This window comes from Manis pentadactyla, chromosome X (genome assembly GCF_030020395.1).
Source record: "Manis pentadactyla isolate mManPen7 chromosome X, mManPen7.hap1, whole genome shotgun sequence".
In the NCBI taxonomy this organism is placed as follows: domain Eukaryota; kingdom Metazoa; phylum Chordata; class Mammalia; order Pholidota; family Manidae; genus Manis; species Manis pentadactyla.
The window spans coordinates 6877423-6900554 of NC_080038.1; the positions used below are offsets into that span (position 1 = coordinate 6877423).

General features: G+C 41.9%; 1 protein-coding gene across 2 annotated transcripts in view; it reads right to left on the minus strand.

Annotated features, from left to right (window-relative positions):
* The window catches only part of ARHGAP6 (Rho GTPase activating protein 6), a 430489-nt gene extending 407741 nt beyond the window's left edge, over nt 1-22748 (minus strand). For both annotated transcript variants that reach the window (XM_036912993.2, XM_036912992.2), the window contains exon 1: nt 22029-22748. In XM_036912993.2, coding sequence (XP_036768888.2) covers nt 22029-22604 — 576 coding nt within the window. In that variant the 5' untranslated portion in view covers nt 22605-22748. The remainder of the gene's footprint in view (nt 1-22028) is intronic.
* Nucleotides 22749-23132: the final 384 nt, after the last annotated feature.

The following is a 23132-nucleotide window of genomic DNA, read 5'->3' on the forward strand; positions in this document are numbered from 1 at the left end:
TCTCTAACATAAAGGATTATGGGTGATTTTTAGTTTTGTCTCTACATTTTTCTACATTCCCTGAGGGTTTTTTTATAGTGAACATATATTACTTTTATAATTAGAAAAAATGTCTGTTTAATCGTTTTTATAAATACTTAGTGAAATGTATTTATAATTTGCTCTGAATGCTATACTTAATTCTCAAATGACCCTTCATGTGATAAAATACTCCTATAAAGGTCTGGTTGTAGTTAAAATGATGAAATTCAGGTGGATACTTGATAATTAAATGGGTACTTGTTCATGATTAACTATATTTGGCTTAATTTTTCACCCTTTCTACTGTATATGATCCCAAGCCCAGGAGAAACATCTTTAAATAACCACGTTTACAGCACCAGAGCCATACATTTAGCTACAATCAGAGAGAGGAATGTCACTAGGAAGCTAAGGCAACTAGTCGGCAAGAATCTCCTCTCTTCCCTTTGGGCAGTGCAATGTCCTCAGTGCTTCAGGGAGACCTAGTCCGTGTGCTCAAGAAGGTTACATTCTAGTGGGCAAGAGAAAACAAATACACATCAGATAGCAGCACGATTCTTTCCTGACGGTACATGAAACATCCTAATTTCTGACATGCTAGCACCACTGTTCAGATAAAGTAAGGTCAAAGGACTCCAAAGATCCTTCCTGAAGGAGACTTGATCTGGGCCTTCCGAAGCAGAGAACACTTGAACACACACGGAAGGGAGAGAGAGACATTCCAGGTGAGGCCTGGCCAGTACAGTCTCAGGTCATGCTTGTTACTCTGGTGTGAATATTAATAGCACCCCTTTTCACATTCCAAAGTGTCCTAGTTTTGACAATAAATTACATGAACACCCTAAAGAAAAATGCCCCAAGTAGAGGGCATTCATGTGAGCTAAATTGAGTCAATCTGCTCAATAGATAATTCTTTCCACCACCAAGAAAACATTTGCTCATTTGGATTATTTGTTCATTTATTCAATGTGAAATTAACTTGAAGTGGTAATTTAATTTGTTTTACTGTCAGTGAAGAACGATAGCCAAGTAGAGATAGCAAGTGTGAAATGAGAGTGTACTTTTTTTGCATAGTGTTTTTTTCCTTTTCTCTCCTGTATAGCCAGGATATGAGAGCAGATACCAAAAAGACCTCCTAAAGCTTTCCGGTATAGGCATATCTAGAGTTTGTAGAGTGAACAATGGTCCCCAGCAGTTTGGGGAAGAGGATGGCACAAATTTCCTAGGGTTCTCCAGGACAGGGACTGCGATGAGGTTTTCCCTCAGCTTTCTCCTCAGAATTAGAGTTAAAGGCTCACAGAATTGACTTGCTTGTCTTCAATCAATGGAGATTCTGGGAAGGGGCTGCCGTCTCCATGGTCATCAGCTCAAACCTCGTTGGGTATCAGCATTTCTCAGCACGCTGTGAAACTGACGTACTAAATCATACAACACGGCTGGCACCAGATAAAAGCCCCAGTCATTCGGCATTCTTGACATCACAAGAAACTCACAACTTGTTACAGAGAGTCCACTGGTAACCATGAATACAAAATTCAAATTCTGGTCAGGCCAAATTTAACAATAACTTCAGTCAAGCAAGTAAGTTACAGAAAATGTTAAGCCATGATCAATTTGATAAAAATACCTGCATAATTTCACTCTGTTAAAAGTGAAATTAAAGGGCTCTATATCAGAGTTGATCTTTTAATAAAAATGTTGTTTTAAGTGCCTTATTAGTAAACTTATAAGCTATAAACTTAGGCAGAAAGCTTTGACCCTGGAGGGAAATTGGGTTTCCTATGGTCAGGATCCTCACTGAATTTAAACCACCTGATGATGTAACTGGCCTGTTGCTAGACTACCGTTTTCCACACCCATAGGCAACAAGCTATTATCGCACTATATAGAGGGCTCGGCCCAGTGCTCTGGGCGGAGGCAGAGAAGCCAGTGCTCGAACTACGCCGGGAGAATAAACTGGGTAATAAACCCTTTCACCCCAAGAACATTCTACTGTCATTTCTTTGGTCACATTGAATCCATAGCGAACTTGCCTGGGGCTGAAACCCATTGGCAAGACAGACCAAAAGGGGGAAAATAATCTATTAACCAACATGCAATTAACAGTTATCAACGCTGAGGTCTTTTAAAGAAGAGCCATTTTTAAAAAGTCCTTTTTGCTCAACATTCATTACTCAGCATATCATGGACCTTATCGTGTTCTGACTGTGCTGGCAGCAGATCTCAAACGTAAGAGCCGGAATGGTCAAGCTAGTGTTTGAGGCAGGCAATTCCATTAAAATCTGGCAAAAGGCAACAATGATAATATTCGACACAAAATCTTGCTATTATCCAGGACCGCATCAATTAATTTTAACAATTCCTGAACTTAAAAAAAATTATTCTAAACTTTCCTTTCACTTTCATTCCATCTGGATTATTCCTCTAATAATGCACGGAAGCAAAATCATTGTTTGAACTCCTATTTGAGAGAAAAGCCTATTACACTAACAGAAAACAAAGACAAAACTAACTTTTCATAATAGGTAGAGTTTTAAGTCGAATGCCTGTGTTATGAAAAACTCAGAAAGTCACTTCACTGAGTTTAAATAAGTTTCTTTTTCCCAAGTTCTTCCTAAACCAAATTAAATTTTTCTGTAATTGCTTTTACCTTTTCCTCTGAAGAGTTAGCTATAATAAATGCAAATTTTGATAATGTTTTTATTGGCATTTAAAAATCTTCCTTAGGTGCCTTGTTAGCACAATAGGCAGCACATCAGTCTCATAAAAATCTTCCTGATTACCCCTGGCTGTGTGACTTAAATTAAAATGATCCTTTTGGGACTCCCTGGAAGTAGTTTTTGAGTAGTTTCATACATGTTCAGGTAATAAAGAGTGATGAATTTCTCGTAACAGAGAAAAGAAAAATGAGAAAGGATGTTCAATAATATAAATAGGTTGTTTTCCTATCAAAACAGTAGGGTCAGAGTTAAAAGAATGATAATTTTCAGAGAAATCCTACTTCTTCTCATAAGGAAGCAAACCAGAGGATTAGGCAGATAGAGACAGCCAATAGCACAAGTCTGCCACACAGTCATGGGACCTTTTGAAGGCAAAATACAAGTTTCACCAGAAGAAACAAAAGTAGGAAGAAGAGGCTGTTCTTAGATGCTTGGCATCTAGGACTACTACTCCAACACCACATAAATTCTGACTGTTATTTGGCCGGATGAAAGAAAATGGAAAAGCCAAATAAGAGCAAGAATAACACTGAAAAATGTAGACAGAAGCCATGGAAATTCAGTGGTCTGAGAAAAGTCTGCCAAAACTGTCTTTGAAAGTTGTTTGCAAGTTGACGTACATTAAAAAGTGAAGCTTGAAAGGCTCAGCTCAGGCTCCATATGCAAATAACCAAATTTCAGGCATTATAATATGTTGTCTACATGACCACACAACTAATTTGACTGAGTGTTTAGATATTTTTAGTGATTATTGTCATCTAAAATTCATTCTATACCCTCCATTAAAATCTCCACTTGTCTTCAGTTGCAGCAGTAATTCTCCCTGATATCTGTCCAGAGAACAAGGAGTCGGCTGGCACACAGGGCAAACAGGGCCAAATTACCACTCCCCCAATATTAAATCCAAGTTTTATTCCTTAACCCAAAATAAGAAACTATTGATTTCCAGCAGATGAAAGAACAATGATGTAGCCCCAGACTAAATAGCAATACACTTAAATTTTTAAATTCAAAAGTTTATTAGTAAGAGAGGTTAAAGTACTAATTTTATATATTAGAATTAATTTGATCTAATGGATAATGGACACTGTTTTTAGACAATTGTTAGGCTGCAGAGGAATGCCACACTTGTAAATGGGAAAGTTTATAATTTAGCTAATCTGAAAATTAGAGGCTTCAGGAAGCATGCGTTGATAGCCTCCTCTGAAAGGATTCTGACTGCCAGAAACCAAGACTGGAAACTGAAAATGAAAGTCTAGGAAATGTGGAAAGGTAGAAGAAAGGCAAGGCGGCAGGAGTTGAAGGGAACAGAAACATCTGGCTGAAACTAAAAAGGGGCATTGAGGCAGATTATGAAAAGGGTATGAATTATTTTTTAAATATCCCTTCTGGATTAGACAACTGTACAATGCTATGACTTGGTAATAATTTTTCATAGGACTTTACTTTTGTCGTATGATCTAGAGAGAGTGTGTGTATGTGTGTAAGACAGAGATGGAAAGAGATCACCATCAACCCGCTTCACCACCAACTCCCAGTCCTCATGCCCCTGCCCTTAACCACTAAGATGTAAAAGAAGATGATAACTATACTTAATATTTTTAGAGCTTCATTTTAAGTTTAAACCACTTTTTATTAAAATTTTAAGTGATTTTAGTAAGCAAGAAGGTCATCCTACAGCTAGGATTTTATGCCGAGAAAGTACATTTGGATGATTGATGGCAACAGAGGAATGAACCCTGTCTCTGCAATCTTATTCAGCATGTTCTCTTAGAGTGATATTTTTGATAAGCTTCTGATTCCATAGTTTTAAATCTAATAAAGTATAAAGAAGGCATAAAAGCAATGCCCCAAGGAAGTGAGCACAAAAATTCCTCTCTCTAACTCATCCCCACTGCCCTCTCATCACACTCAAGAGCTGTTGATCCCACATCCACTGCTCAAGGGAACATAAACTTGGCATTTGCATTATCTTCTGGACTTGTGTCTGTATTTTGTTTCCCATCTAAGCATAACGAAAACCCTAAAGTACTAATTGTTTCACTGAATTGAAGAGGGAAGTTCTCCTACCCTGGAATTGGGTGTTCATCCTAACTCTGCTTTTGCTTCCAAAAGTCATGGTGTTTTTAAAATTGCATACATAGATATGAACCTAGTGAATAACAGCGCTGCCCTGGTCGTAACGGACCTTCTACTGCTAAGTATGGGCTGGGCTAAACAAGGACATCAAGAAAAGGAAGAGGTTTGCTTAGATGCTTAAAAGCCAGCTTTCCGGTTTTGCTGCTTTATCGCATAACTGGGACTCAGTTGTCATCTCACACATATCATGACTGCTTCTTCCTTGGAGCTGTTTGTTGGTCAGGGTGTTCCTCTCTCGGCGCTATTGTTTATATTTCTTCCCCAACTGCAAGTATCTGGAAGAGTCCCCACTTCATACGTTGACATTCTATCTACCTACAGAGTCAGCTCAAGACTGACTCTTCTAAGGTGTCTTCACTGATCACTCCCAATCCTCCCAAATTCTCCTTTCTCTTAATTTAGATGGAATTACCAGCTATCGTGACAGTTTTATCCCAATTTAGTACGTCTGTGTCACTGTCTAATTTTTCCTGTGTACTGTCCAACTAGAATGGTAAGCTGTATGAAGGCTAAGGCAGTTTTACATCACAAGATTCTGGATTGTGACAGGGGTGTGGATATTTGAGGAATATTTGCTGGTACATAAACTGATGGATCAATTCTTTTCCTGGCTGGTAAGTGGGAAAAGGTATACAGAGAAGACTTGTCCTTGGGACAAGTCGTCACCTCATTTGCGGATTTCACAAAGATTCACAGCATAAGAGTCACGTTCCGCCTCGAGGTGAGCAAAGGCCAAACGTGGCCTCTGGCTTTGCCAGTCACTGCATCCTTGAGATCAGCAGCCCCTGGATGAGCCATGGAGGGACTTACTGAGACCCTACCCACAAGCAGAGGGGAGAGGGAAATCTATCCCCTCGCGTGGAGGAAGGGGACATTTGTGGTTCCAAGAAGATTGCCCAGATGGGAGAAAGCTTCTTCCAAAGCCATTTACCTCATTCTTCAACAACAGCAGCTCACAGCCTGGGACTTGGTATACCAGCAATTAAGGAAAGTAACTCAAAGCCTCGACATTTAAGAAAGAGGAGAACCTTTTAGTTGTAATATCGTGAATGGCTGCTTTCAGCCTAAAGAAGGTCCTACCATATGTGATATCTTGGTAAAGTAACAGATGATGCAATAAATTCAGTCATACAGACATCAAAAAACTTCAGAAAAAAATACAAATTTAAAAAGCATGCATCTAAATTATGTAAATAAACTGATATGCTCATTATAAATATTTCCACAACCTGTCTTTGGAGCATTTCAGCAAAACATGCATTCCACATGCTTGAATAGACTCCATAGTCAGAAAAAGGCAATATTCTCCTTGTTCAAATGCTCTTAGGCTGAAGAATTTTAACAGCCTGCAGGGAGGAAAGCCTAGAAACTGCTTAAGCAAATTCTAAGCATGTGCACGTGGTTTCTGCTCAGCTGCAGGTAATTATCAATCATATCATTCTGGCAAAAGCTTGACAACATCCTTGCTTTCCCATCTCTTTTTTCTCATTATGCTTGTCTTCCTATAGAAAAAAATACCATTTGAAAAAAATAGCAAACATCCAGACTGTCTACATTGCTTGACAGACCAATGAATACTCTACAACTTCACCCTCTCTCTTCCACATTTTCAGTCCATGGGCAAGGAGCCATTTCTTTTTTCCAATTCACCGTGTATGCATGGTAATACCAAGCATATGCAATATACCATATTTTCCAATATTAAATATAAGTTTTCAGTTTTTATATATGTAGTAACATCTTGGAACCAAGTAGCAGAATTCACACAATCACTGTATAATACCCACCCAAAGAAGCTGAGCCCCTATTTCAACTTTGGTGTTCTTGGAAATGCTCCTCAGATGTTTACTCATAATATGCCTTATAGTCACACCTTGATTGAGCCAAAAAATTATATTCCCAGCAAAATCAGCTATCATACTTGACAAACAAGTGATGTATTTTTTTAAACCTTAGTATACCCAGAAATTCCACTCCTAGGTATATACATGTGAAAACCTATGTCCACACAAAGACTTGTACTGGAGAGTTCATTGCAGCCCTATTCATAAGAGCCAAGAAGTGGAAACAACCAAAACGTCCATCACCTGATGAATGGCAAACAAGGTGTGGCTTCTTCATACAATGGAATATCACTCAGCAACAGAAAGAAATGAAGTCCCAGTACATGCTACAATGTGGATGAACCTTGAGAACAGTATGCCAAATGAAAGCAGCCGGAGACAATGCTACAGATTATATTACTGCATTTACATGAAGTGTCCAGAAAGAAAAAGCAGATTAGCAGTTGCCAGGAGTTGAGTTTCTTCTTGGAGTGATGAAAACGTTCTAAACGTTGCACAATTCTGTGTCTACACTAGAATCCACTAAATTCTGCACTCTAAATGGGTGAATTGTATTGTGTGTCTATTAAATCTCAAAAGAGCTTTTTTATAAAATTTAAAGAGAATATTAGCTATAACTGAAATCTCTGGATAACTGGGTTCTCCTGGAGCACTTCCCTACTTCTATTTTTATGAAGAGCACATCTGAGATTTTGCAGAAAGCACTGGGGAAGAAAAGCAGTTTTCTTAGCCGCTGCCCCATCCATGGATCCACCGTCCAGACGCCACCCAACAGCAGTCAAGCAGAAGAGCCCACAGCACAGAGGTCCTTCTCCTACATGCTGCGGGTCTCCGAAATTGAACGGCTAACACTAGAATGTCTCCTCTTCTACATTCTATCTTCTTGGCAGACAGCTTGTAAAAAAATAAATATAAAATCTCTGAAGCTTTGGATAAAAAGCAGAGGTTCCCATCTAAAGACAGCGTATTTTACATTTTATATCAAAAAAAGGTCTGAACAAATTCACCCCCCAGAAGGCTACCATTTACAATTCTTGCTATCTGGTAAGAAACGTTAGCACCTTCTTCACTGAAGTCACTACTCCCTCTTCTATGCTCCCAAAACACTTTTTCACAGCTATTGCCTAACTAACACAAGTACGACCTGTTTAATTCAGAAGAACTGAAGATACAAAAAAGCAAAAAGAAGATTTAAATTCATCCAGAGATATTACAATTTAATATTTTGATGTATTTCCTCTGGATTCTCTTTTTATACACACACACTTCAAAATTCCAAGTCACTTATATTTAAAATAGATTGATTACTGAATTGGGCCCTTGCAATGTGGCAGAAATTTTCATTAACAGGTGCAGTCTATGCCCCCATCCTTTGAATGTAGTCTTGAGTGCAAGCCTAAGCTAACCTGAAGGAGAATGAGACCACATGGAACGGAGATGAATTATTCTTTGCCCACATGCTGCATGACCACACGTGCCTGAGCAAGGCCAGCAGAGACGAGCCAAGTTCTTCCCATGCCAACAAAACTACTCCACCAACCTATAGAGCCATGTGCAAAAATTATTATTTGCTGCTGTAATCAAGCCGAGTTGCATAGTTGTTTGTTACACAGTTTCATTGTGACCATAGATAACTGATGCCATGTATAATTCTTATCTAAGTTCCGAGAAGCTGACTCCAGGTAATCAGAAAGGGAGTTGAGAGGATGCTGGGTGGCTAATAGGACCATGGAGAGGCTCAGAACCGAGTTTCCCATAACAATTTCCAAAACCACATCGTAGGTGATTAAAATGCAGCTGGCCCTCCTCAAGCTTCAGATGCTATAATTTATGTTGCCTCTAAGACCTCAACTTTGCTGCCACCACACAGATGCCACTTTCACTAGAAACTCAACCTTTCTGACACTGCTGTCTCCAAAAGCTAGAAGCCTCGGCCTCCACTATTGCTAGAAAATGGATGCCTTCATTATGTTCTTACCTACAGAAACCTATGAAGTATTTGCTCTTACAAATATTAAGTCTACCTGCTTAAAAAATGGGCAAAGAATTTGAACGGACAGTTCACCAAAGAGGATCTAATGAGAGCCAATCAGTACATGAAAAGATGTTTAACGTCATTAGCTATTAGGGAAATGTAAATCCAAACTATGACACCCCCATTAGAAGGGAGAAAATAGAAGCCACTAATGACACCAAGTGCTGACGAGGACGCAGAACAGCTGGAACGTCACACACTGAGGACGGAAATCCAGAACGGTACAGCCACTCTGCAAGATGGTTTGACAGTTTCTCATAAAGTTAAACATACACTCACCATGTGATCCAGCAGTCCTGCTCCTGGAATGTATCCTGGAGAAATGAAAACTCATGTTCATGCAGAAACCTCTACACAGATGTTTATAACAGCTCTAGTTATAATCACCAAACTCTGAAAACCACCCCAAAACAGGAAACCACCCAAGTGTCATTTCACAAGTCAACAGATAAACAATGACACATCCTTACCATGGAATTTACTACTCATCAATAAAAAGGATCAAACTGTTGATAACAGGTGGTGATTATAGGTAGAATCTGTATGACAGACTATATTTTGTCTTGATGGTAACAGGGACTGCATAACAGGAAATTAAATGACGATATTAGTGCTTAAGAAAGAGGAATGCATGGATTAAAGTGAGGAAAATCCATCATCTGGGAGAACAGTTAGAAGGCCCAGCATGAAAGATGAGGGTCAATGCCAGGATGGACAGAGGGATAAGTCTTCCCCCATATGGGGGCCATATGAATACAAAATACAAAAGACAAAGGACAATTAAAAATATCTTCAAGGTTCCATGGCTGTAAAAATGGAAGAAAACAGAAAAGTTTACAGAAAGAGCTTGGTTTGTTAATTCACTTATTTACTTTTCCTTTTCTGGGAGAAAGGATCACTAATTATTTTGTACATGTAGAATTTGATGATGGAACCTACAAGAACTATCTAGTCCCACTGGGGGAAATATGGGAAGGGAAATAACAATTAGCACCTCTAAAGGAAAGAAGAGATAGTTGAAACTAAGACATGATATTACCCAAGCAAACAAAATTGAGAAAACTCATTTCTTCCATTTGACTACGACTATTTTTGACAAACATGAATATCTGATTTAATCTACAAATTTCTAACATAAAAGCACATTATGAACATCCGTTTTAATAACACTCCGTTTTGAAAGAAATCTTATGTTAGATTCACCTTCTGAAACCTGTTAAGTGAATATCATAGGAAATGATGACATCAACTTTTGTACCAAGAGAAATATTTTAAGTTAAAATCAAGCTCAAAGGTAACAAGATCAGTACATTCAAGGAATGCAGTATAATAAACCAGGCATATTTGCTTCTCTTTGCAAGCACCTCCCAAATCCGTACTTTGTTCCCTAGAGATACTAACGTAACTGCTGAGGATGCTAGCCAATGGTATTTTCTCCAATGGTATTTATTATAAAACAATCTTGGCAAGTGAAAGAAAACAGCACACACTGCTAATATTTTGGTAGAATTATGTGTTTATTTTAGCACTGTTAACAAGAGAGAAGTAAGCATGGAATGAGCACAGAGGAATGCCGCTGATGTAAATGAATATTTACTCAAAGCCCTGCGATTCCTTGCCCCTCTGATAGGGGAATGACAAAGAGCATGTTGATCCTGGATTTCTCCCTGTCTCACACAACCAACAAATGCAGCACCCAAAGCAAGCCTTGCTGGTAGCTCAGGGTGGCAATAAGAGCAGACAACGCAGTACCCTATGAGAGCACTTCTCGCGTGAAATAGAAGGGTGGACAAACCCAAACGACAGAGAGAGATTAAGACGGAAGGGCCAATCAAGTCAGTTGGTTGCTAGTGAAGTCACTGCTACAAGGTGGCTTTCTTCAGTCCCTTAACCAGTCTATACCCTCAATATTGTACCTGCCCAGCAAGCATATGACCATGCTACCACACAGACAGGACAGGAAGATGTGGCTGAAAAGTATCACCATTGGTAGATACATTATATGTTACTAATGTACAGAAACAGTGGCACCTGGTATTCAAATGAGGGTGAAGTATTCTTCCCATCACCCCATTCCAGTCATGAGAAAACATCAGACAAACCAGAACGGAGGAACAGTCTACAAAGTGGAAAGGTCAAGTGTGGAAGAACTGGTGATTCCAGGTAAGATTTGTATTTCAGGTAAAAGTACTGCAGTTAAAGGTGTCAACAAGATTACTTTGGTAACAAAACTGTTACCAAAGTTTACTCCTTAGTTTTCATAAATGTTCCATGGTTATATAAGACACTAACATTAAGGGAAGCTGGGTGACGCCTATATGGGAACCCTCCATATTATCTATACTTTTTAAAATGTATAATTATTTCAAAATAAAAAGTTAAAAAGTTACTGTGTATTTATCATTTGTCCTGTTCTTTGGATTTTAATGGGTGGCTGGATAGGAGATTAACTCATATGCAAATCGATTCCAGAATTCATGACCCACCTTGCAATCATATTAGACAACGTTCCGTTTCTGGACTCTGCCCTACTAGTTTTCCCATGCCTTTGCTGATTCTGTTTCTTCTACTTGCCTTCCTCACCATCCTTGTTCCCAAGACATACTCCTTCTTTTAAGACCCATCTCAAGTGTCACCTCCCCTGGTGTTCCCAGGCAGAGTTGGACTTTCCCTCTTATTCCTTCCTTGAACCCATACTACAAACCCAAGTTTTAGCTCACATGGTAAGGTACTGAATCTGAGCTATTACGGAGCAATGGTTACAAGCAACAGACCTAAAACCAGGCTATCTGGATCCAAATCTTGGCCCAATTCCTTACCAGCTGAGTAAACTTGAGCAAATTACCTAATTCTCCTATCTGTTTCCTTGTCTATAAAATGGGGCTAATAATAACAACTCATGAAGTTTATGTAAGAACTAAATGAATTCATGCAAATAAAGTACTTCTAAGACTATTTGACTCAGGTAAGAGCTCAGTAATTGTTAGCTATCGTTACATGTCTCTCTAGACTAAGAACCTTCCAAACAAGGACCATGTGCACTTACTTTCCTGGGTGGAATTCTCCAAGCTGGATTTAAATCCTACCACTGCCATTTACTGGCTGTGGCCTTCCCTGGATTACTGTGAGGATTTAATCATCCGTTGCCTTTAAAGCATTTAGTAGGATAACTAATGCAAGGCAAGCAGTCAATAAATATTAGTTACTACAATTGTTATCTTGCAAAACCTAGAGTTTGACACTTAAGATATGCTGAAATGTTCGATGAATGATTTCATTAATTGGTAAGAATGATGGCTAACACTTCAGTTGCTGATAGATTCTCATTATCAACAAACAATAGTAAAAATTAAATTTCTTCATTTGCCACCTCACACCTCTAAGATTTAGAATGCCAGTTCTACACAAAGATACATGTTTGTGTTGTTCTATGTTTTATCAACATCCAGTCATTTGGAAGCCTCTCTATGCAGTAGACTGAAAAGTTCTAAGAACTAGTAGTTTTGCACAATGATACTCTTACGGCCAGTGGGGGTTATCTGAGCATGGTTATTACCAGTTGAAGAATATCTGCAAATTCCCTACGAGCAGCACTGAGCCAATATAATAACTCTCATCTAACGAACGACTACTACAGGGCAAGATAGATAGTCTCAATTCACTTCTTTGTCCCAACTCTGAATATAATTTTTAAAGTGCAGGGGTGGGACTTATTTTTCCACTTCCTCCTGAGCATATGCATTTGACAGGAACCACACTGTACTCTTTCTGATACAATTTAAAATACAGCACATGACTCTTAAAAGCTAAAATGTAAAGGAAAAACTACACTGTATCATAGTTCCTTAACTACTACATATTTTTCTCACAGTTTAAAAGTCCTAAAATTGCACCTTACAATTGTTACTGACATTTACCATAGTATTTTTACCTTTCTTTCCCTCGAAAGCGCTATAAATTATATGTGCCTCTGCCTAGGACAACATTTCAGAATGAAGTGGATCAAGAAATAAACAATAGACACCTCAGCGCGGCTCCTCACAATCCTGGGCACTAAGGGTGCTCACCCAGTGGGTTTCACAACCCCCTATAAATTAATTACAGTAATATTCCCCTTATAGGTGAAGAAACCGAAAGTCATCCCTCACAATTGGCCCTGGGATTTGACACGTCCAATGCCTACAGTCATATTGTCCTTCAGTTATGCTTTTGGTTAGCTGAGATTGTGGGCGACTGATTCTAAATACTGCTCCCCATGAGCCTGTACTAAAACTTTGACTTCAGCTGCAAACTTTGAACCATGCTGCAAAGTTCTGGGCTAAGCTCACATTGACCTTGTGCCACCAGTGATCCATCCCTAATGAACACTCAGTCATGCGCAAGAAGTTATAAGGTAGTAAAAAAAAAAAAACCCTGGAAGGAATGTCAACCAATGGAGGATGGAAACCAATGGAAACATTTTCCAGATACCCATTGTTTAGCTTGTGACAGATTAAAGAAGGCCACATATTCTTTGTTGCTTCTCCCAGCAAAAGGTAGGGAGAAGCAACAAAGCTGCCCTTGCCCTTGAATCTCGGCTGGCCCTGTGACTCACTCTGATGAAATACCATGGGATCACCGTGCAGTGAGGGAGCCCAAGCTTGTCACTTGGAGAGAGAGGGGCCCCATGGAGGAACACCAAGGCACCGGGCGCATAAATGAAGACACCTTGAACTTCCCAGGGATCCCAGACACCAGCTGAAAGCAGCCGAGTGAGTGAGCCCAGCTGATACCATGCAGAGCAGAACTGCCCAGCCGAGCCCTGACCTAATTCCTGACCCACAGAATCGTGCCACTAGGTTTGGGGATGGTTTGTGACACAGCACAGCAGACAACTGACACACAGTAGATCCTTCTGAGAGACATTCACTGTGTTACACAGTGGTCCTGGTGGACCCTCAGGCATCCTTTTGTCCACAGCTGTGACTTCCATGATACAATCTTACAATGGCATTTCATTCTCCGTCCCTCACTCCCGCTTCCTGGGATCACCTATTAACAGACAGCACCAACCCAGGCACTGCCTTTGGAGGAACTCAAACTAAGACATGGGAATTTTGCCTCCCCTACATGTTTTTCCAGGGGGTTTTAAAAGCTTGTTTTTCATAAAAATAATTGCTCCATATTGCTTCAATTGCACATGGCAATAAACAACTATTGACTTTTATTCCTAAAGCAAGATGTTAGTATGAAATTTAAATATGTGTGTGTAGGTATATAGACAGTAATACACTAACAGATCATGATCTAAAATTCTACATCTTTCCAAATAAAAGAAAAACAATAACTTTTTCACACTGTAAAAATATTGCATAGAAGTAATTAGTGATTGAGAGGGAATTTTTGTTGGTATACTAGTTAATTTTCATCTTGACCATGCAACTTTCTTATTCAATGAACTTCTTAAAATATAACTTTTTTTAGAACAGTTTTAGAGTTGAGTGAACATTTACATAAGCTACATCTACGCTATCTTTATATAAATTAGAAATGATACCTTGTGTGGAGGGTAAACACATAGCAGGATTTTGAACATTTCCTATAAAACTGATGTTTCTAGATAAGGAAAGCAAACCAGACAATCACCGTCCATTTGCTCCTCTGCATCCAGCTCCCCCAAGGAAGAACCAAAACTCAGAATAATATTGCAAAGAAAAATGAACTATTTCACTTTTTTAAACTTGTACTTCTGAATACCCTATTTCTACTAAAAGAATCCTAAACAAGAAGCTAAATATTTTACCATTGCCTTAACACTTTGCCAACTTTTAAAAGTGCACTTTCAGCGATATGAGAAAAAGTAATAGATTTCCAATTTAATCATAAATTACAAGATTAAAATATTGCCATGGCAGCAATATACTTGAAGTACAATATACAGAAGCACAATATACTTGCTGAGTTCATGACTCAGAGCTTCTGAAGTTAGTCTGGGACTCAAATCACACTTCTTGACCTTCAAGTCTGCTTACCACCTCCCTATCACCTTTCACATTTATTTTCTTGGCATTTTAACAAACACATTCTGACGCCACCATTTACTGACAATATATTCACATTAGAATGCAGACTCAACATGCTTCTTTGGGGGCTTGCTGAGAGACCCAGAGCAATTCTCTGGGATGTAATATGAAAACTGCACCTGTCTTTGAGGCTCTCTTATAAATCATCAAAGGAAGAAACCTGTCACTGGGCTGGCACCAAGAACCTGGAGACAGTGAGTTCTAATCCTGGGTTTCTATAAGTAGCCTGCAAGAAAGCTTTGAGTCAACAGTTTAACTGTAAACTATTCTTCAATTCTAGCTTGATATATTCACAATTCTTATCTGCATGACCAAATTTTGTGCTGACACTCAGGAAGAAAGTTAAGCCAACCTATATTTCTTTACCAACAATAACACAATACTGGTGATTATCTGTATGAAAAGGAGAGGCAGAATTTGTTTGTAGCATGATAAAAGTACCAGGGGGTCTGGGTTTTAACAGAATTTCAGGAAGAATTTCCATGTTCATTTATAATTTAAAGGCAGAACTGGGAAGGTCTCTATTTGCAGGGGAGCTGAGCATACACTGGGGATGTCATAGGTAGGATTTAAGTATTGCATGGATGTCTGGACTAGATAGAAGAATTTTAAGGACTTTTCCTCCTAACATCCTGTTTTGTTCATAGAATCAAGTCAGTCTAGAAATGTTAAGGGGAGTTACAGTGAGATTTGTAGCAAAAAAAAAAAGCATCTCAGTCTAGATGGTATTGTCTCAATTTAGTTATACTGCCTTGTTACGCAGGAAAGATGTCGATGAGAGGAGCCATGAAAAACAGTCAGACTGATCCCACATGCTGGTGGCCCTATGAGGACACGAGAAGACCAGGTTGGACGCGAGAAAGCACACTGCCATTTACCAGCTAGAAAACCAAGGGCTAGACTGGGAGCTATCCAGTTTCTAAAGTTCAATGCATTCTACAAACAAAAACTGTTTGATGCAATGAAGTTACTGTGACTAGTGTGTGGGAATGAAGGTTACCCCTTGGCCTTTTGGAATGTTTTGGGTTACAACAAATCCACAATGCAAGTCTGGCAAATTCCTGTGTTCCAAGTCACTAGGCCAAAATGCCTGGGGTGACAGCCTGCTGTTGCTCCAGTGCCTATCATGTAAAGTATACTTAACAGCTTGAAAAATAAATTTCCAGTTGCCCTCTGCTGTTGTCCAACTCAATTGGGTCTACTCATTCACTTGTGATCACGTAAGCCGTCTTCAACTGCCATGGTGGAAATACCAAGGCTCCTGGCACACACAGTAGGTACAGAATAAATATTTTTTACTAAAGTAATACCTTAATCCAAGTCCCACCTTTGTTGCTTCCTAGTTCCATTCCAGCCAAATGTCTCTTAAGCTCTTGAAGCATCCTGCGTTCCCTCGTAACTAGTTAGTTCGAGCTAGAGAGGTACCTCCCTTCTTTTTGTTTGGCAAAAGCCTCCGCACCCACTGGTTTCAGCTGAGACATCCCAGACCTTCTTTGCCCTTGTGTCAGTTTCCTATGGCTGCTTTGGCATTGCTGGACCCGAGTTCCTGGGGAAGGGGAGGAGGTAGGTTAAGATTTGATTGTGAAAGGTTTTGCAATGACTGGCTAAACAGTTTGGATTTCTTTGTGTACACACTTGAGTCCCAGAAAGGTTTTGCTTAGGAAATTAACATGATTACAATGTGTCTTTGCAGTAGAGGGCCCATAAGCCAGATGGGAAGGGAAAGAAACTGAAGGCAGGGTGGCCAAACAGCGGCTACAGTCAACGTGGACCCAAACCAGGCAGCCGCAATGAGAAGGAACAGCTGGAAAGAGATGCAAGAACTTGGACACATTCCTCTTCAATCCTTTCTAGAGTGGAGCAAATGAGAAGCAAACACAACAGATCTGATAACTTACTGCAGAAGACAGGAGGAAGAAAGGAGGGGAGAGCTGGAGACACCTCCAGCCTCGTAACACCAAGCCCGCAGAAGAATGGTAGTACATCTTTTCCTATCCTCAATGCCTTTTGGAGAGGCATTTTTTTCCCCCAGTTCACAGCCTTGCTCGATGTATACCAGGAAAAAAGAAGAAAATGATGAAGAGTGAAGCCATAAGCTTGAGAGAAAGTGATACTGGAAAGTAAAACCTAGAATGCAGTTTCTTGTATAAAGCAGCACATTATATAGAGATTCTCAGCTCTTTGAGCTGGATCATTCTTTGCTGTGGGGTCACAGTCCTGGGCATTGTAGCACGATAAGCAGCAGTGGCCTCTACCCGCCAGGTGCCAGTAACAAACCCCTGCCCCAGCTGCGGCAATCCCAAGTGCTGCCAGGCATTGCCAGATGTGCCCAGGGTGCAAACATGTCCCTGGTTGAGAACCACTGGTCTACAGAGACCAAGCTATTGGAAGCAGCTCAATGGCACAAGAAAACAATTTGCAAAAATGGAAAAGTAAGAAATACAGAAGGATTATGTCCATTTGCAAACTACTTGTAGGATGCTTGGTGGGTCCCCATGCCCACCACCTCTGAGTATCTGTCCCCCCACTTGTTCTACTCTGCTAATCCATGTCCCCCAGCCCCAGACACCAGCGTGACCCTTTTAAAACACCTATCTGACTAAGGTACACCCTCATGCTTAAAAATCACTGACTTCCCCCATTCTCTACTGCAGGGCTTCTCAGCCTGGGCACTCTTGACATCGACAGCCAAATATTTCTTTGTTGTAGGGCTGTCCTATACAGTGTCGAGTGTTTAGAAGCATCCCTGGCTCTTGCCCCACGAGATGCCAGTAGCACCTCCCCCTGTTGTAACTAAAAATATCCATGCCCTAAGCTCTGGAACCTGTGAATATGTTAGGTTACATGACAAAGGGGAATTAATTTGCCCATGGAATCAAAGGTTGCTAATCAACTGACCTTAAAATAATGAGAGTATCCTGGATTACCTGAGTGGGCCCAGTGTAATCACAAGGGTCCTCAAGAGAGTCTAAGGGAGAAATGACTATGGAAGAGGGTCAAAGGGATGCAACACGGCTGACTGTGAAGATGGAGGAAGGGGGCCACTGGAAAAGCCAAGGAAACAGATCCCAAAGCCTTCAGAAGGAACACAGCTCTACCAACACCTGGACTTTAGCCCAATGAGACTCATTTCAGACTTCCAACCTCCAGAACTATAAGGTAATAAGTCGTGTTGCTCTAAGCCACTAAGTTAGGGGTATTTATTATGGCAGCAATAGGAAACTAATACATCACCACAACCAGTTGTGACAACCAAAACTGTCTTCAGACATTGCTAAATGTCCCCTGAGGACGAAGTTGTCTCCAGGTTGAGAACCACTGCTCTACAAAATGCAGAGTCCAAACTCCTGAGCCATGCACAGTGGGGCTCTTCATAACAGGTGCTCCCCAACCTGCTGAATACCACTACCCACCACAGCAAGACACAGCCTATGCTCCAGGTGCACCAAACGTCTAACTTCAGTAACATGTTACATCCTTTCACCTCTTTGCAGGTTTGAGGCCAACAGGTGCCTTAGATGGTGAGCAATGTGCATTGGCCCTCCTGCCATTTTTATCTATGCCCATGGTTAGTTATCATCCCCCAAATATGTGTCTGCCTTCTGGTTTCATTAGGTTACTACGTAAAAAGCCATGTGGCTGCTATATACATTAAACTGCCGATGTCCTAACGTCCTCCTCTGAACAAGTTATCTCACTTAAGCCCCTCTAAGTCCTCTTCACTGGAAACTCTGGCTTCCCCAGCACTGCTGTGCCTCTGCATGTCCACTCCTTTCTCTTTCATCAAGGAATCACTTCCCTTTTTTTTCCTTACAAATGGCAGTCATCCTTGATGATCAAGTATTCTCTTCACAGTGAAGCCTTTTAAGACTCCCCAAAACACAGTGGGTCATCACCACCCCCATTCCCTCATGGTGCTGATCCTTCTGCACTATTAGTTGATTTATTTGTCCTCCTCATTAGACTGTTAGCTCTTTAAGTGCTGACACCATATTTTAGCTTCTCTGCATTCCTGGTACCTAGAGAAATGCTTGTGCTCAAAAAGCACTTGTGGCATGAATGAAGAAAAGAAGTCGTGGATAGAGAGAAATCATTTTAATTATAGGTTACTGAAGCTGGCAAACTCCAAGTCAGCTATGGGCATAATCCCAGCTCAGATCCAGGACAATAAGGAGGACCCCAGGGTTGGAATGAGACCTTACTCCCTTGCCTGTGATCAGAATCAGGGACAGAGCTCGGCTGCTGAGAACACAAGTTGAGTAGCATGTAACAACTGTGTCGCCATGTACCATTTATGCCTTTGTCTTCTCCCTTTTTCTATTCAATAGATATTCTACCCAGCATGTCCATGAGTCAGTTTTGTTAAAGCAATCCTGAAACACACAGTAAGGAATATTAATAGAGTCACAGCTGACTTTGTCTAACACCTCCTGGTTATAGGCCATAAAATGGCCATTTGTGAGCTCTGAGTGAGCACAAGTCATAGAGCAGCAGGCATTTATGAGAGTCTTGGGAGAGGGAGCCATTATATGAACAATTCAGTTTAAAACCGGAGAATCTGCTGAATGGACTAAGCAGAAATGGTTGTGGTCCATTACTGGCTAAACTGGAATGAAAGTGAATTCTCAGGTTTGTCTATGGATTCAATAGAAAAGAAAGAGAAAAGTTCAACAAACCATAAGAGGTCCATGAAGTCTGCAGACATTACTCAAGAGGGATCCTCTTGGTTTTAAAATTGGACGATGGCCCCAGGGAAACTTTATGCCAACCAAAAGCAATTCTCTGGCCATTCACTACATGGCCAGCATGGAGTGCTATATGAAGGCACTGGTACAGGGGTTCTTAGTGGGTGATTCTGACCCCTATGCAACATTTCACAGCATCTGTAGACATTTTCATTGTCACACTGTGGGCAGGGTTGTGATTGGCATCTAGTGGGTAGAAGCCTGGGATGCTGCCAAACATCCTTCAAGGCACAGCACAGCCCACCACAAGAAACCATTCTGCCACAACTGTCAATAGTAAAGAGGCTGAGAAGCCCTGAGCAAGAGCAACCAGGAAAAGCACGAGAACCAAATCTGTATGAACCAAATCTCCCCTCCAGAGCTCATAAGTAACCTTGCAAGCTCATTTGCTGGGTTTTCGACATCATTAGCAACGATTCTCTTTTAGGACAAAGGACCCAGCTTGCCTGCAAGTGAGAAGGACACGCAGTGCTCAACAGGATGAATTGCCTTGGTTTTTGAGAGAGTTCCAGGGCATTAAACCTTTGAAAGGTAATCCAGGCCATTAAATTCCAGACCCAGGGGTTATGTTAGGATCTTTGGGCCTCTACTAAACAAAACCAGCCTTGGAACTTCATTCCATCCAGTCACTCCATGTCTGCCTCAAGAATAAAGGGATCACACACACACACACACGTACACACGTACAAGTGAACGTTTTGAGAAATTTTGTTCTTTTGCTAGATGGCTATGTACTTAGTTTCAACCATTGGAAAGAGTTGGAAGTCACAGTAGATGAGCTTGCAAACTGCCCCCATACTACACAGAACAGTGAGAAGCCACCCAGTAGTGATGCAGCTCAGATATTTGTCCATTGATTATGAGAGTTCAACAGGTAGGAAGATAATTTCTAACCAGTCATGATCATCTACAGTAGACTGCCTTTTGGTCCGAACAGCATCTGTATACTATATTATAAGTATGTACAGTAGCTAAGACAAGCAAGGACATTCTTAATGATGCAACTAGGTTGAAATGGGAATGTCAGTGGCCATCTAACCCAAGAAATTGGCTTGCTTTTGCATTCTCTCTCTCTCAGCTCCTACAGATTATCCTGGTAATGTGTGCTTCTGATATAGAGCAGGAATCCAACCCCGTGGAGAGACCAGGAGAAATTCAACAGTTACATTTTTAATCCTCTTTCTAATGTTGAGTTCTCGGGTTTGGAGAGAATCTCTTGCTTTCTGACTTGTCTTCTCTTTCTACTGACTATCTTCCTCAAGAAAATAGAACAGTCAGCAATGTTTATTAGTTTTGGTAATCTCTACTCTCTACCCAACAGTGGCAGTTACTTTGATTAACATGTGATGCTAATATTTCTGCTAGGCACTGCTGATTTTCTAAGGCAGTCTATTAAAAGCTGAAATCTCATATAGTTATTTCATGTTAAGAGAGCGAGGTATGATCTTGGATTCTATTTTCAAACTGTTTTTCTTGGTTGTGTTTCCTTTATTTAGTCTAAATCTCCAGCAATTATATGGTATTTCATTTCATTTCTGTAATTCTAACTGTACTTTGAAATATTTAATTACAACTGATGGAATGTCCCTTCCCTTATGGAAACAGATCCAAGGCAAATCTATAGAGTTTGTGGACTGAAAGACAGTTGTTCATTTTTAAAACAACTACTATTTATTCTCTAAAAGCATTCTGCTTTCCAAGTACCAGTCAACCAGCTTCCAAGTAGTTCTCTTCTCCATTCTTCTTAACCAGACAGCAAACATTTTAAAGGTACCAAATACCTCCCTCTGAGTTCCCCATTTATTAATGATTCCCAATTCACGTATTTTTCACTAACTACTAGTTGACCTTAGTGGAATTTGGACATATTTCCATGATCTTCCACAGCCTTAAGCACAGAGTTTTTTTTTCTTCTAGATTCAACTAGTAGTCAGTACCACAGATTTCTTCAATTAGACCTTTAGGGAGAAGACAAGATCAAAACTAGAGAATTCTAGTAGTTACTCTTCTCTGCCACCCAAACACACAGACCAACACACACAAACAACAACACTCTCCAGAAAAATGTCCTGAAGTCTCTGTAGAACAACCAGATGGCAGACATATTCAACATTTATTTCATCTAATCCCTGCAAGCAGCTTAGAAATAGATCACTTGAGTTCCAAAAAAATATCCACCTCGGGTGAAGGGATAAGATACCCTTTAAAATTGCCTGCAGTGCAAATAGGAATACAGAATACACACCGTCCTTTCCTCCAGCTCCCACCACTGCTCCAAAGTAGAGCCAAGTCCTAACAAGACACACGCGGGTGGCCACTAGGGACATCCCATTCAACCAGCCAAAAAGGAAAAGCCACACCATGGAAACTCAATAGGTCCCCGGCTCTGTAAATGTGATGGAATTAAAGAACTGCCCAGGTGTCCAATCTTAGGCCTTAAGGACGCAGGCACTGGACCCTACCTCGGACTTCCACACGACGTAGGGGTGGCCTTGGCTGTTGGGTGGGGACTGGCACTTTCTCTGCTGGAGCCACCGCCTGGGAGAAGCGAAGATGCCGTTGGGGCCTCCCGCGGAGGAGCAGAGGACAGCGCTGCGGCCACTGCCTGGGCCAGGCAGGCCGGAAGGCAGGTCCCAGGCCATGCTCTTCTTGAGGCCGCCGCGCCCCAGGGGTACCTCATAGTCAAAGTGGAAGCTGCCAGAGGGTGACTTCTCCTGCGGGGTGCTGGGTGTCGAGAAGGACGAGCAGAGGGGTCTAGGGGGCGGGAGTCGGTTGGTCCGGAGGGGTGGGGCCCGAGAGGACGCCGAGCGGGAGCCGAGACCCTCGGCCGCGGACAGCAAGGTGCAGAGGCGGCCCCCGGTGGCCCCCCGCGAGCCGCCCTCCGCGCCGGCCTCGCCCCCACAGCCGCCGATCAGGGCCGGGTCGAGGCTCCGGGTCTGGCGCAGCTTCCTCCTGGAAAAGCCCTTGGCTGAGGCCGCGCCGCCCGCAGCGGGAGAGGAGCAGGAGAAGACACTGTGCAGCAGACTCTGCGCGGACATCTCGGCGGCGCTGTGCCCGAGGGCCACCTTCTTCCGGCTCCCCGCCGGCGATTTAGGGCGCAGAAAGAAGGGGGCTCAGGCGAGGCTGTGCGGCGGGGCCAGCCCCAGGCTCTCGGAGGGCGGTGGGGGGCAGTGCCCGGCTCACGCGCCACCGGCGCTCTCCAAGTGCCCCAGCAGGGACAGAGGCAGGAGACCCATCACCAGCCTGCTAGGAAAAGGGGCCGGGGGCTCCTGCAGCTGCTGGAACCTCCCCCACGCGCAGGGGTCAGGCAGGAAGGGAAGGCCAGGCGCTAGCTGGGCTCCCAGCTCCAGCCCTCCAGCGCCACTCCCCCTTCCCAGCCGAGGCCGGGAGCCGCGCTCCCACTCGCTGGCTCAGGACAGCCTCGAAGTCTCCAGCAAGCTCCTCCTCGCGCCCTGCGGACGGTCCCCAGGGCCGGGGAGGAGACCTCCTGGGTGTGCGCCCAGGGCGCACCCGTCGCGCTCCCTGCGCGGAAAAGGACTCGCGCTGGCACTGGAGCCGGGCGCCCG